The sequence below is a fragment of the Macrobrachium nipponense genome, chromosome 35 (assembly GCF_015104395.2).
Source record: "Macrobrachium nipponense isolate FS-2020 chromosome 35, ASM1510439v2, whole genome shotgun sequence".
Lineage (NCBI taxonomy): Eukaryota > Metazoa > Arthropoda > Malacostraca > Decapoda > Palaemonidae > Macrobrachium > Macrobrachium nipponense.
In genome coordinates, this window is record NC_061096.1 from 11,932,375 (window position 1) to 11,947,374 (window position 15,000).

At 46.1% G+C, this 15,000-nt stretch overlaps 1 protein-coding gene across 1 annotated transcript in view; it reads left to right on the top strand.

Annotated features, from left to right (window-relative positions):
* Positions 1–15,000, top strand: part of LOC135208426 (RNA-binding protein 42-like) — a gene marked incomplete in the record, with an annotated part of 88,558 nt that overhangs the window by 1,915 nt on the left and 71,643 nt on the right. The window contains 1 exon segment of the mRNA XM_064240580.1: positions 14,738–15,000. This exon segment is cut by the window's right edge and continues 164 nt beyond it. Within this exon segment, the coding sequence (XP_064096650.1) occupies positions 14,738–15,000 (263 nt within the window).

Here is a 15,000-nt window from a genome sequence, read left to right on the forward strand (position 1 = left end):
TCCCAGGTCCTTCCGGACAGGTGCAGTCGGGGCCGTGTTGCTTCGGCAATAGGCCCGACTCCGGCCTGGATGGAGGACCTGACGACTGTCCTGCGTGAGCTGACGAAGAAGAGGAAGGTGTCATCTTCGTCTTCGTCTGTTGCTGCCTCTTCCCCTTCGACTTCTAAGGCCCATAAGCCGAAGAAGAAGAAGGCTGCCTCCCCCCCCTAAGAAGTCTCCTTCGGGAACTTCTAAGGGCCCGTCCCACCTCGGTGGGACGGGGGGTCCTTCTGCTGGTCCTCCTGCTCCTTCGGGAGCGGGGCCCGTCTCCCCTTCCGTAAGGAAGAGATAGACGGGGACCAGAGGAGTATCGGTTAGCTCTGGTACTTCCTCGCCTGGTGCTAGCGGCGATGCCGCTACGCCAGGTTCCGGCTCGGTCTCTCGTTCGCGGGAGATCCCGAGTGTACGCTCTCCCTCGGGAGACCGTGCAGCCAAAGTTTCGGCGCCAGAGTTCGCTCGGCACCAAGACCACGGCACGGAGCAGAAGGCTGGCGAGAAACCGCTCAGGTGACTCTCGCCAGGCCAGCGGCCAGCTCTCGCAGCGACAGCTGGTAACCGGGTGTTATTCCCCCTAAGAAGACTCCTTCGGGAACTTCGAAGGGCTCGTCACATTCCGGTGTGACGGGGGGTTCTTCTGCTGGCCTCCTCCGTTCCTTCGGGAACGGGGCCCGTCTCCCCTTCTGAGAAGAAGAAGAAGACGGGGGCCAAGGGTGTGCTGGCTACCGCTGGTACACCCTCGCCTGGTCTTGGCAGCTCTGCTGCTAAGCCAGGTACCGGCTCGGTTTCTCGTCCGCGAGAAGTTCCGAGTGTACGATCTCCTTCGGGTGACCGTGCAGCCAAAGTTAAGACGCCTGAGTTCGCTCAGCGTCATGACCGAGGCACGGAGCAGAAGACTGTCGAGAGCCGCTCAGGTGACTCTCGCCAGGCCAGCGGCCGCTCTCGCAGCGACCAGCCGGTACCTCGGGTGGACGTGACGGTCTCTGACCGGCCACGGGTTGAGGCTGGGAAGAGGTCCCCCAGGTCCCCTCGACCGACGGTACCAGCCTCGGCTGGTACCAGCGGTTTGACGTGCCGCGAGGACGCTCACCGGTCTCACGGCGAAAGCGAGCTCTGCAGGTCACCTGACCGCCGCTCCCACAGGGACCGGGCGGATACGGTGACCAGCAGCAGCTCGTCTGACGCACGGGACCGGGGTCGACGTGCTCAGTCGAGCCGCTCGCCACAGGTGAGCGGCACGGCCAGGCCTGCAGATCGATCCCCACTGCGGTTGGTGATCGGCTGCAGCCCCCCACGTACGCTGGTCCTGCCAGCGAGCAGGGGGGGGAGCGTCAGGTCTGTCTCTCCACTACCCTCAACTTCCTCGGGCTACACCGGGAAGAGCGAGGTAGCTAGGAGTGATCGTGAGAGGTGCGCCGCTCACGATCCCGTCACGACGCCGCACGTGCCACGTATGGTCTTAGGACCAACCAGGACGTAACGCGCAAGTGATTGAGGTGACCGTCAGGGGGAGAGGGGGTAGCGTCAGTTCTTGTCTCTCCGATACCTTCAACTTCCTCGGCATACGCCAGGAAGAGAGGTATATAGGAGTGATCGTGAGAGATGCGCCGCTCACGATCCCGTCACGACGCCGCACGTGCCAGGTTGGTCTTAGGACCAACCAGGACGTACGCGCAAGTGATTGGAGGCAACCGTCAGGGATCTGTGCTGGTCCTTCTTCTGAAGGAGGAGGGTCCTGGGAGCTGCTCTTGTTGGAGGGACTGGACGGTCCTACTCCTCAAGACGCTGTAACTTCCGAGATTCAGAGTAACTTTACCCAGTTATTGCACGATTCGTCAGCACAACGACCGGGGGGAAGGATCGCCTCTCCCACCAGCAGAGCCCATGTCTCTGCTCGAGTCGTTTTGGGGCCGAGAGGGACCCAAACCGACGGTGGGTATGCCGCGATCGCAGCTTGCCGATTCTGTCTTGAAACCAGAGTCTCTCGTCTCCGACAAGAAGGCTCTCTCAGTTCTGGCCGGTCGATCAAGCTACTTCCACCTCCTCTACTGCGACAGCGGCGTTTCTACGTGTCTTCGACACCGTATTTAAATACTCTTCGGTCCTCCTGAGAGGTTTCGACCTCGACGGGAGGAACTGGAATGAGTCGGAGGACGGTATCGGCTCTCTCCTGTCAGGTGTCGATCAGCCCACCCAGGACGACGTCCACAGTGGCGGCAGACCCTTACCTCAGTGAGAGTTCGTAACCCTCCTCGGGGAAAACGTTTTCTCCTGACGATACGTTTTCCCAGACTCTGATGCGGCTCCTACTCTTCTCCAACTGCTAGTTCCACTGGGAAGGCGACGAGTATCCAATTCCTCCCCCATTCCCTCTCTCCTTACGGCTACAGAGGGAAAGGGAAGGATCCTACAGAGATTTCTCTGTAGGATCCCACGTTGGGGACTGCGCTACCAGGGGGGACCTTCGGGTCCCTACCTGACGTAAGCCCCGGTCGTTGAGGAGGGATCCTGCCCCATTCTCGATTTCTACGGGAATCGAGAGGACCACCAGCTGATATCGTTTGACGAATTCGGTGGGGTTTCGCAGACTGCTTAGAATTCTACGGAATTTCTAGCGCATTCAGAGTGTTAGAGTTTCTTACGATCTCCCAAACACTTAGGCGAGACCACGGTCCAAAGTGAGCGAGACGAGAATCCCCGATATGTTACACGATAATCGGGAACCTCGCCTATGCTCGAATTCCTGGAATTTCTAGCATTAGGAAGAAGACTGCTGCTGAAAGAAGACTATCTCACAGTAGGCGACCAACCTGGAATAGAGAAGAACGGACGGGAATATCCAGTTTGGCTGGAACTATCGTCTTAGTATTCTGTTCACCATTGAAGCTTTCCTTCGAGGAAGAACTTCTCCTTCACTCTCTTGAATAGAGAACGAAGGTGGTCGATCTCCACTCCTTATTTTGTTTCTTGAAGGAAAGAATTTAGGATGGAGATCGTTGTTCAGAATCCTACAAATATACTACGTATATTAACCTCGCGACATGATTCTGCTAAGCAGTTGAATGGTCCGAGGGGTAGGCGCATATCCTGGTTATTCTACGGATTGCGACTTAGACGAAAAGTATTCTAATTGAACTGCAACCCGGGTTGCCTGCAACCTCCCAGGAGTTTCCAGTTTCAATTTTATATACTTATGGTGTTGTCACAACAACACCATTTAAGCTTTTATATTTACCGAAATTCGTTTCGCTTAAATATAATTGCTCGGAGCATATCTTTTTATGCTCGGTTGGTTCTAGCCGAACGCATTCCTTCGTGGAAAGGATTACTTGCAACTCAGGATGACGAGTCAGCGACAGCTACTGCGTATTGAATTGCCCGAGGCATTTCAGTATCAGCTGCCGCTTTGAGATAGACGGTTGTTTATGTCTTTCTCACCTGCTTTGATTGAATAACAACCGTATCTCTGCCCAACAATCAGACTTAAGTCTCTGATTAACGGGGATTCTCGTCATACATTGAATGACCATCTACTGCTGAGAAACGCTAGTATCATCGTCTTCGGTATGCGAGAATTTTAAACAGAGATATCTATTCGACTCTCATCTTTCTGTTTACCGCACGGTAACAGAATTCTGTAATAGTCTCTTGCTGCATCGTATCCCGATAATGCGAATGATTTTTGCGGAATCTGAGTTTGTCCTCAAAATATCTTGTATTCGGAGGTGTACAATTGTTCATTGTTCACCCCGGATTAGCAGATGTATTGAAAGACATCGCCTACTCCCACCTGCCAGCTCTACTTCCAAACGTTCAGCCCATTAGAAGCGTTACTTCAAGCGGTCTCCCCTGTGTTTCATTACTGAAGAACGCCCGCTTTCATTGCACAACGGACAGCAATGAAATGGTCGGTTAGCGTTTTCAGTCATTTGTAAGCACAGGTTAGAATCTTGAGATTCCTCTCTCGATTCAGCTGGAAGACGTAGGTTTGCATTCATTGCCTACCTTCGTCTTCAACGTCACATAGTGTTGTTTCTCCTTAAGCTGAGATTCAAACGTCTATGAGATTTTCTTGCCATCAGGGACCTCGTCTTTTGAAGGCAATTGACTTTCGCCTTTGAGCTTATGCATTAAGAGAATCATCGCCGCGCCGTCCGGCATCGGTGACTAACAAATATTTTATTTGTTTGGTCTCTCAGCATAACTCTTTAAAGAGCGAAGGTCACGTGACTTACCCGCCCGGATGCTTGGACAACTTGCCTCTACTGATTCCGAACCAGTTAGTCGGCAGCTGTCAGAGCGCCCGAGTCAGTTACGAACTATGCTGTGGACTTAGTTCGGTTGTTCCAGAGCAATCATTATACTTCGTCTTAATAGCTTGTCAGTATGAGTACTGTACTAATAACCAAAGTCGAGAAGAGGGATAGGTCATACGACTATTCCCTTATTCTTTTCGTCTTAGGTAACTGCATGACTTCTCTTGAGAAGTCAAGCACAAAGGGATGGGGATTTGTGACGCTCGATTTCGTACCGATCTCGTAGCGAAGACTCAGAACCCTTCGGTAACTGACGATTGGTTCGAGTCCTTCACAATACCCTCCCTAAGGGACGTCACCGCCTCCGATACGAAGGCTATGCTGCTTTGTCCTGTGAAGGTGCGACGGAGCTGTCTGAAGAAACTCGACACCCAGGATGAGTGTGGACGCCTCTTCATCATTCTCTCGCGTTCCGCAAGAACTTCTCCGTGGCGCAGGTAATGAAGGCAGGCGCCTGGTCCAACCGGACCGCATGCACCTCCTTTCTACCTTCAGGATATTGCCCACAGTTCCTTGGATCTTTTCCTTGGGAACCGTTGGTGGTTGCTCAACACGTTGTGTAGTTAACCCAGACCCTCGCAGGCTGAACCAGCATCGAGTCCTGGTGTGACATAAGAATGGATGAGGAATGAGAGTGTGACTGGCTCCTCTTCCCATTCTTTTTCTTCCCTCTACCTTTGGGTAGAGGGACACGGTCGTCACCCTGCTGGGTAAGGACGAGATGCAGGTGAAGCTACTCAATAGAGCACCATCCTATCCCTTCAGTAGGGATAGGAGTAAATATCCACCACTTCCTCCAACAAGGGGGAGGAAGTGGATGCCAAATTGAGACAAACCCATCATTTTATGATTGTCTCTTGCAAACAGGAACAAGTTCTTGCTTGCTGGTACGAAGAGATACGCTTGCCTCTCTCTTAGTACTTGGCCCAGAGGTCTGACCATTGATCCTGCGGTGCACACCCCGATCAATCGGACAGAGGTTTGGATCCCTCCCTTGCTCTTACGACCAGGGAGGCACTCCAGGGGTGGTTTCGACACACCAGTCTGTTCACCAAAAAGACTCAGATTCCTCCCACCAAGAAGTGAGTCTTCCTATTGTTAAAGACCGAGGTTTTATTACGTATCGGAACAAATGACAATTTGTCGAAAATTGCATTTTTCCTAACTATACAAACCTGAGGTCCTTTACATATAGTCCCACCTCATGCCACCCCTCACTCTGCAACTTTTTGCATGGGCCTAAAGCAAAAGTGATTCTTAACCTCTCGGGCGCGCGGGCTCCGCGCACGATCGGACAAGCAGTTAACTACCGTTCTCCCCTTGTTCGAAGCTTACGACCGTCCCAGCTGCCGCTAGTTACCTTCCTATTGTTAAAGGACCTCAGGTTTGTATAGTTAGGAAAAATGCAATTTTCGACAAATTGTCATTTTAGATACTTATGGTATTGTCACGACAACACCAACTCAGCTTTTGTATTTACCGGAATCCATTTCGTTTAAATATAATTGCTTGTGCATATCTTTTATTTATGCTCAATGGTTCTAGCCGAAGGCATTCCTTCGTGGAATGGATTACCTGGCAACTCAGGATGACGAGTCAGCGAGAGCTACTGCGTATTTGAACTGCCCGAGGCAGCTCAGTTGCAGCTGGGTCTCCGAGATGCACGGTCGGTTATGTCTCTCTCCCCTGCATTGATTGACTACCAAACCGTATCTCTGCCCAACAATCATGGACTTAGGTCTCTAATTAACGGGGATTCTCGCATACATATATGACCATCTACTGCCGTGATACTCTATTTCATCGCCTTCGACATTGCGAGAATTTTCAACAGAGATATCTCTTGGACTCTTCCATCTTTCTGTTTACCGCACGGTAACAGAAGTCTGTACTAGTCTCCTGCTGCATCGCACTGCGATAATGCGAATGATTTTGCAGATTTCTAAGTTTGTCTTTAAAATATCTCGTATTCGTAGGGGTGCAATTATTCATTGTTCACCCCGAATTAACAGATGTATCGGAAGACATCGCCTACTCCCCGACCTGCCAGCTCTACTTCCAAATGTTCAGCCCATGAGAAGCAGTTCTTCAGGCGGCTCTCCCGTGTTTTCATTACTGAAAAGCGCCCCGCTTTCATTGCAACGACGACTCCTCACCGGACAACAATGAAATAGCGGTTAGCGTTTTCAGTCATTTGTAAGCACAGGTTCAGAATCTTGAGAATCCTCTCGATTCGCCTGTGAAGACGTAGGTTGCATTCAATGTCTACCTTCGTCTTCAACGGCACAAAGTGTTGTTTCTCCTTAGCTGAGATTCAACTACTATGAGGAATGTCTTGCCTTCAGGGACCTTGGTCTCTAGAAGGCAATTGACTTTCGCCTGTTGGGCACATGCCTTAAGAGAATAATCACCTCACCGTCCGGCATCGGTGACAAACAAATACACTATTTGTTTGGCCTCTCGGCATAACCCTTTAAAGGGCGAAGGTCACGTGACTTACTCAGATGCTTGGACAACTTGCCTTACTACCGAACCAGTCAGTCGGCAGCTGTCAGGGCGCCCGAGTCAGTTACGAACTACGCTGTGGACTTAGTTCGGTGGTTCCCGATAAATCATTACTTCGTCCTAATAGCTTGTCCCAGTACCCATACCATCGACACCTACCATCAAGTGGCAGTGTCCTATCCACTACTGAGAAGAACTTCGCTGCATGGGGATAGGAGGATGTGAGACACTTCGCTGCAGACGGATGGATCAGTATGGGTACTGGACATCACCGAAGTCGAGAAGAGGGATAGGTCATACGACTATTCCCTTCATTTCCTCTGAGGGAACTGCATGACTTTTCCTGCGAAGTCAAGCATCCAGGGGATGGGGATCCGTGATGCTCGATTTCGTACCGAACTTCGTAGCAAAGACTCAGAATTCTTCGGTCCCTGACGATCGGTTCGAGTCCTTCACAATCCCCTCCCTAATGGACTTCATCGCCTTCAATGCGAAGGAGATGCTGATTTGTCCGCAAGAGCTTCTCCGTGGCGCAGGTACTGAAGGCAGGGGTCTGGTCCAACCAGACCACATGCACCTCCTTCTACCTTCGGGATATTGCCCACAGGTCCTTGGATCTTTTTGCTTGGGACCCGTGGTGGTTGCTCAACACGTTGTGTAGCGAACCCAGACCCTCGCAGGCTGAACAGCATCGAGTCCTGGTGTCACTGTAAGAATGGATGAGTGAATGAGAGTGTGACTGGCTCCTCTTCCCATCTTTTTCTCCCCCTCTACTTGTGGGTAGAGGGATACGGTCGTCACCCTGCTGGATAAGGACGAGATGCAGGTGAGCTACTCAACAGAGCCCCATCCTGTCCTTTTCACTAGGGATGGGAGCAATTATCCACCACTTTCCCCAACAAGGGGGGGGGAAGTGGAAGCCAACAAGAGACAAACCCATAACTTTATGTTGCCTCTTGCAAACAGGAACAAGTTCTTGCTTGCTGGTACGAAGAGATACGCTTGCCTCTCTCTTAGTACTCGGTCCAGAGGTCTGACCATTGATCCTGTGGTGCACGCCCCGATTAATCGGACAGAGGCTTGGATCCCTCCCTCGCTCTTACGACCAGGGAGGCATTCCAAGGTTGGACGAACACCAGTCTGTTCATCAAAAAGACTCAGATTCCTCTCACCAAGAAGTGAGTCTTCCTATTGTTAAAGGACCGAGGGTTTGTATTCGTGTCGGAACAAATGGCAATTTGTTGAAAATTGCATTTTTCCTAACTATACAAACCGGAGGTCCTTTACATATAGTCCCACCTCATGCCACCCCTCACACTGCATTTTTTTTGCATGGGCCTAAAAGCAAAAGTGATTCTTCACCTCTCAGGCGCGCGGCGCGCGCACTGTCGGACAAGCAGTTAACTACCGTTCTCCCCTTGTTCGAAGCTTACGACCGTCCCAGCTGCCGCTAGCTACTTCCTATTGTTAAAGGACCTCAGGTTTGTATAGTTAGGAAATTTTTGACAAATTGCCATTTTTATAATAAAATTAGATTTTTTATATACTTACCCAGTAATTATTTGATCAGAGCCTGCCCACCTCTCCTCTGATGGACATTATGCATAAAACAGATACCGTGATTTGCTAAGTCGTTCCTAGTACAGGCAGTCCCCGGGTTACGACGGGGGTTCCGTTCTTGAGGCGCGTCGTAAGCCGAAAATCGTCGTAAGCCGGAACGACACTTGGAAATATGCCTTAAACTAAGAAAAAGTTAGAGAGACCTTACCTGTGTGACATGCAAGTATTGCATGATGTGTAGTGTGGTTATTTCAATGGCAAAGGATGGTTCTTGAAGGTATAATTCTTTATTAAACTCTTGTGACACTATAAAGCACAATGTACTACACTTAATCCTTAGGTTAGATTATACACTAAACACTATTATACACTGTACACTAGTATGTAATCCTTTGGTAGATCCTGGAGTACACTAAAATCCCAGTCTGGTAGCTCTGGAAGGTAAAAGTATAACACAATTAGTACAAAATACTACACAAAGTCCTGAATGCAATATGTAAATTATAGATATCAAGAGTAAAAGAGTTAATGTATGTTAATTAATTCCTTACTTTTAGTTTATAATTCCTTACTTTGAGTTATATCAAGAGTAAAAAAGTTAATGTATGTGAATTAATTCTTACTTTTAGTTTAAAGTTGTCATGCTATGTAACCCTGGATGCACAAAGTCTTATGTGGCCCATAGCCTACATCATTCATGGGGTTCTGGAATGTACAAAAAATAATTAGTATGTCCAGTAGTACTCTATGCATAGTAGTACATACAGTAATATGCACCATACAGTGGTTTAAATATCACATATATAACATGTATAAAACTTAGTTAATGTTTATGTTAATTAATTCCTTACCTTTAGTTTAAAGTTGTCGTGCTATGTAACCCTGGATGCACCAAAGTCTTATGGTGGCCCCATAGCCTACATCATTCAGGGGGTTCTGGAATGCTGAATGTACAAAAAATAATTTTGTCAGTAAGTACTCTATGCATAGTAAGTTACATACAGTAATATGCACCATACAGTGGTTTAATATCAACTGGTATGCATATTGTAAATGGTTGGTCTAACACCCCTGTTCAGCAGGGAGTGTACAGTATGTAATTCCATGAGGGACCTTGATCACTTATCCCATGTGAGAGATCTTGGTCACTTTTTTTTAGTATGTACGTATAAAACTTACTTAATGTATGTGTTTACTACTATGTATATTCCTTACCTTTAGTACAGTAGTACATAGTTTACAGTTGTCGTGCTATGTTATGTAGTAACCCTGGACAAAGTTTTATGTGGCCCCATAGCCTGCATCATGGAGGGGGTCCTGGTTTTCTGGAATGTACCAAAAAAGTATCAAAGTTAAGTCATGTATGTATGTTTAGTAAGTACATACAGTAACCATACGTACAGTGGTTTATAACATGTATGTACATAATCAAACTTGGTTGGAAATTCCTGTAAAAAAAAGTTATGTACGTATGTAATACTACTGTATGTAAAAACCTTACTGTTTCATACTTTGTTACACTACATGTTACATGTGATACGTATACTTTCCTGAAGGGTTTTTTTTTCCATCCAAAAATGGTGCTTCTACTTGTAGTTATCCCTTGATGACACTTGTAGTAATTTGTTAGTAACAACCTGGAGTTGTGTGAAAAATGTTTGGTTCTGGAAGGAAAAAGTAACAAAATTAGTGTACAAAATATACACTACAGAAAGTTGTGAATGCAATATGTTAATTACTGTAGATATATCAAGAGTACTAAAAGAGTTAATGTATGTTAATTAATTCCTTACTTTTAGTTTAAAGTTGTCGTTCAATGTAACCCTGGATGGACAAAGTCTTATGTGGCCCCATAGCCTACATCATCAGGGGACTCTGGAATGTACAAAAAATAATTTTGTCAGTAAGTCCTCTATGCAGAGTAAGTTACATACAGTAATATGCACCATACAGTGGTTTAATATCACATATACATGTAGTATAAAACTTAATTTAGAAATTCCTTACATAACTTACCAACTTTTAGTGAGTCTCAAAGGCTGTTACCTAGGTTGTGGAGATGAGGTGGAGGTGTAGAGCATTCATGATAAGGATGCATTCCAAACCTAACTTCAGTGTGCTTTATCACAGATAACAGGCTAGGATGATGGGCAGTCTGGGAATGAAGAATTAATATTAAAGGACAGTATGTAACCACTTAGGTGTACAAAATTTATTGTACGTATGCAAACATTAAACACAACTGAGAATTCCTTACCTTCAGCAAAATGAAGACATGTAGGCTATGTAGAGGTCTGGTTTATGTAAGTCACAGGTGCATGCCAGTCTGGAATGATAATGTAATAGTACATATGATTATAGTATGTATGTTACATACATAACATGGTTATTACATATGTAATAATAAAACATTAATAAAAAAAAAACATGGTCCTTACCAAATTCTAGTGGTTGGCTTGCTTACTGGGATGGCCATATGGTACATGAGAGTGGGTGGCTGGGCTATGGAGTGGGATGGGCAGGTGCTTGGGAGTCTGGAATGATAAAAATATATAAAACTGATAGTTACTACTACTGTAACTACTGCACATGTTATTACTGTTTGACATATGTAGTGTGTAATACGTGTTCAATATAAAAAATGAAGAATTCTTTTACCTGAAGGAATGGAGAGGTGATACTACTCGTATCAACTGATTTGGGCTCTGGAGAGGTGATACTCGTATCAAACTGATGAGGGAACATCTAGATCTGGAAAGAATGATAGGGTACATAAATATTATAAGGAAGGTGGATGTAATTGTAGCAATATGTACACTTTTAATAAAATTTCTATTAGCAATTTATAAAACATTTTATACAAATTTGTTAAGGATTCCTTACCTGATGAATAGGGCGAGGCATCAAAACCATGGAAAGGCCCAGGGTCATCTGGGTCGCTGTCACTATCAAAGGGTTCCTGAAATGAAAAAAAAAAATAATAAGGTTATGCAACATCAAACACATTGTACCACTATGTAAGTTAGTGTACGTATGTATGTAGGGTGTAAACAATTTCCAACATGAAATGAGAAAAATGAAATTGCTTACCTGATTGTACACGTACAGGTGGGCGGGCTGCTACAGAGGGTCCAGGTTAACAGGGGGATCTGGAACTGTCCACAGGTAGTACAAGGGAGATCTGGAACCTGTCCCACAGGTCGTACAGGGAGATCTGGGAACGTTCCCCCCCCCCCCCCCCCCCCTTCCCCCCCCCCCCCACCCCCCCCCCCCCCCCCCTTGTCACAGGTAGTAACAGGGGGTGATCTGGAACTGTCACCAACTTCTTGCAATAAAAATTACAAATGATGAAAATTAATGGAAGTTACAATTTACTCCTTACATTTAGTTTGTTTACATTTGAAAAAATTAACACATTTTAATATGTACACTATTGTAAAAACACATAAACTTAGTAAAAACAGTTCAGAATTGCCTTAACCAGACTAGGAGTGGGATCGGTGGTGGCTACTGGAGACTTGTGAAAGAAAGTGTCAAGCCTGGACTGCACACTTCTTTCGTCTGCTTCTCCTTCAGGGTCTCCTTGTAGAAAGTCACCAAATCCATGATTCCTCTCTTGATTTTGTCAAACCTAGCAACGTTAGGGTCTTCTGCCTCAAAAGAAGCCAAGGCTCTCTCCAGATGAGTAAAACCCTCTGACAAGCCTTTCAACAGTTAATGACCTGGGTTTTGGCTTTGGTGCCGCCTCCTCTTCCTCAATCATTTGTTGTTCAAGTTCAAGTAAGTCCTCTGCAGAACAATCCCTCCATGGGAAGCCAGCACTCTGTTACTCATCAGGTTTCAAGATCTAGTTTCAGCTCTTGCTTAGCCCTACGATCTTCCTCGTCACAGGTCTCGACGTCTTCTGCCTGCGGTCAAAGCCTTCAAAACTGTGCACAAACTGTGGACACAGTTTCTTCCAGGCCCCATTTAAAGTGGTCGTCTTCACCTCGTCCCAAGCACTTGCAATATTTTTCACTGCATCAGCAATGTTGTAGCCCTTCCAGAATTGCTTCAGTGTCAACTCCTTGTTAGCTTCTATGGCCCTCAAAGCAAAACGTATGGTCCTTCTAAGGTAGTAAGCCTTGAAATTAGCTATTACTCCCTGGTCCATTGGCTGTATCAGCGATGTTGGTATTGGGTGGGAGGTACACCACCTTCACATTAGGGTGCATGTCGCTCAAATTGTTGGAAGGGGGTGACCAGGGGCATTGTCCAGGACTAAGAGGGCCTTAAAAGGCAGACCCTTCGAAGTCAAATACCGCTCCACTGCTGCACGAAATGGTCATTGAACCAATCTTCGAAGACCATCAAGGTAACCCAAGCCTTCTTGTTTGATTTCCAAATCACAGGGAGTTGACTCTTGAAAATGCCCTTGAATGCCCTGGGATTCTCTGGCCAAATACACCAGCAAGGGCTTCAGTTTCAAATCGCCACTTGCATTGGACCCAAACAGCAAAGTCAGTCCGCTCCTTTCCAGCTTTATGGCCAGTGCTGACTTCTCCTCCTTGGAAAGGTACGTTCGATTTGGCATTCTTTTCCAAAATAATCCAGTCTCATCCACATTAAAGACTTGGTCAGCCGTGTAACCACATCCTTAATTATCTCAGCCAAACCACCTGGAAAATTTTCTGCTGCTTCGCTATCAGCACTAGCAGCTTCACCTTGCAGCTTCACATTATGCAAATTTGCACGAGCCTTAAAACGGTTAAACCACCTCTACTCGCGGAAAATTCACCACAGCACTGCCTTCGCCAAACTTTTTCACTACTGCCTCATGCACGCTCTAGCCTTCTCCTGGATCACACTTAAGCTCACCGGAACACGTCGCTGGTTCTGGTCCTCCAGCCAGATCATGAGCAATTTCTCCATTTCAACAATGCTCTGGCTACGTTGCTTCTCGTTTATCACCGTTGACTTCATCGGTGCAGCATCCTTAACATGCTTCAGAATACGTTCCTTGTCCTTCACAATGGTTACCACCGTGGTCCTGCTCAAGCCTAAAGAACGGCCTATTTCGGTGTTAGTTTCTCCCTTCTCCGAACGCTTTACCACGTCATATTTGACCTCCATCGTGATGACCTTCCTCTTCTTGGATGAACTATCATACAGTTTAATAGCGTTAATTAATTTATGCACCTCCGCTCAAAAACTAGTTCTGCATATGAGGTATCGTTAAAAAGCATAACAAAACGTCGTAACCTTGGAATTTGTGTTGTAATCTAACCAGAAACTTAGTTTTTTTAATTATGTACTGGAAACAAGCAATGATTTTTCATTATATTTGCGCTTTTGGACTGTTTTAAACTGCGCATCCCAAGCTAGTGTATTCATTCGCCCGCAAACTAGTTCCGCTTATGCGGCGTCACTAAAAAAATTCAAAAAATACGAAAAAAAAAGTGTCAAAAATCATCATAACCTCAAAATTTTTGTTGTAATGTAACCAAAAACATATTTTTATTATATACTGTGCTAAACTATAAAGGATTTTTATCATAGCATGCGTTTTTTAAAAGCGTCGTTAACTCGGAGCGTCGGAAGCGTCAGCGTCGTAACCTCGGAACAAGCGTCGTAACCCAGGACGGATTTTCCATTGAATATTTAAGAAAAAGCGTCGTAACCTCGGAACGTCGTAAGCCGGAACCGTCGTAACCCGGGGACCGCCTGTATTGCCATAGGGGGACGGCACTGTACGTACCTACACTGAGCTATCGAAGTGCTACCTGCCAAATTTGAATTTAGGCTGCTGTTGAGTAGGAAACTCTAAGCTATATAATTACTGGGTAAGTATATACAAAATCTAATTTTATTATAAAAAAAATATCATAATTACAAATTTCTCACTTGGATACCAGTTCCTTGATGCTGTCACCACATAATGCCAATGTATTACAGGTGTAAAGACAAACTACTTGAATAATCAGTTTACTTCATTTGTATAGTATATGAAGGTATGATGAATCAATTTAATACTAAATATTATGATAATTAAACTGAGTAAAATTTTAACTAGTATATTATTGGTTAATAACCTAAGGTATTGGTTATCATGTTGAACGTAATTAGTTGATATTACCAAACAGTGGTATGAAATTGACATTATTATTGCAGTTAAGATTTAATTTATTTGGGATGACTCTTATCTACTGTTCAAGATAGCTTATGTGTGTCTCCATGCTGCTAGGCGAGAGATATAAGTTATCCTGAACAGTAGGTAAATATCCAAGTAATAAATTTTATTACAAAAATTTATATTACTTCTCTGATGTTTCTTTGAACAGACATGATGAATGATGGACCACCGATGAATCACATGATGGGTGGTGGTGGAGGCCCTCCGGGATTCATGAGACCACCAAGGCCTCCAGGGCACATGGGCCCACCATCTGGACCTCCTGGGCCTCCTGGACCTCCAGGATATGGTGGTCCACATGGGCCACCCCAGGGTATGCCAGGACCACACATGCCACCTGGTCAAGGTCCCCTTGGTGGTCCACCAGGTTTTGGACCAGGAGGACCTAATCAAGGTCCTCCACATGGGCAG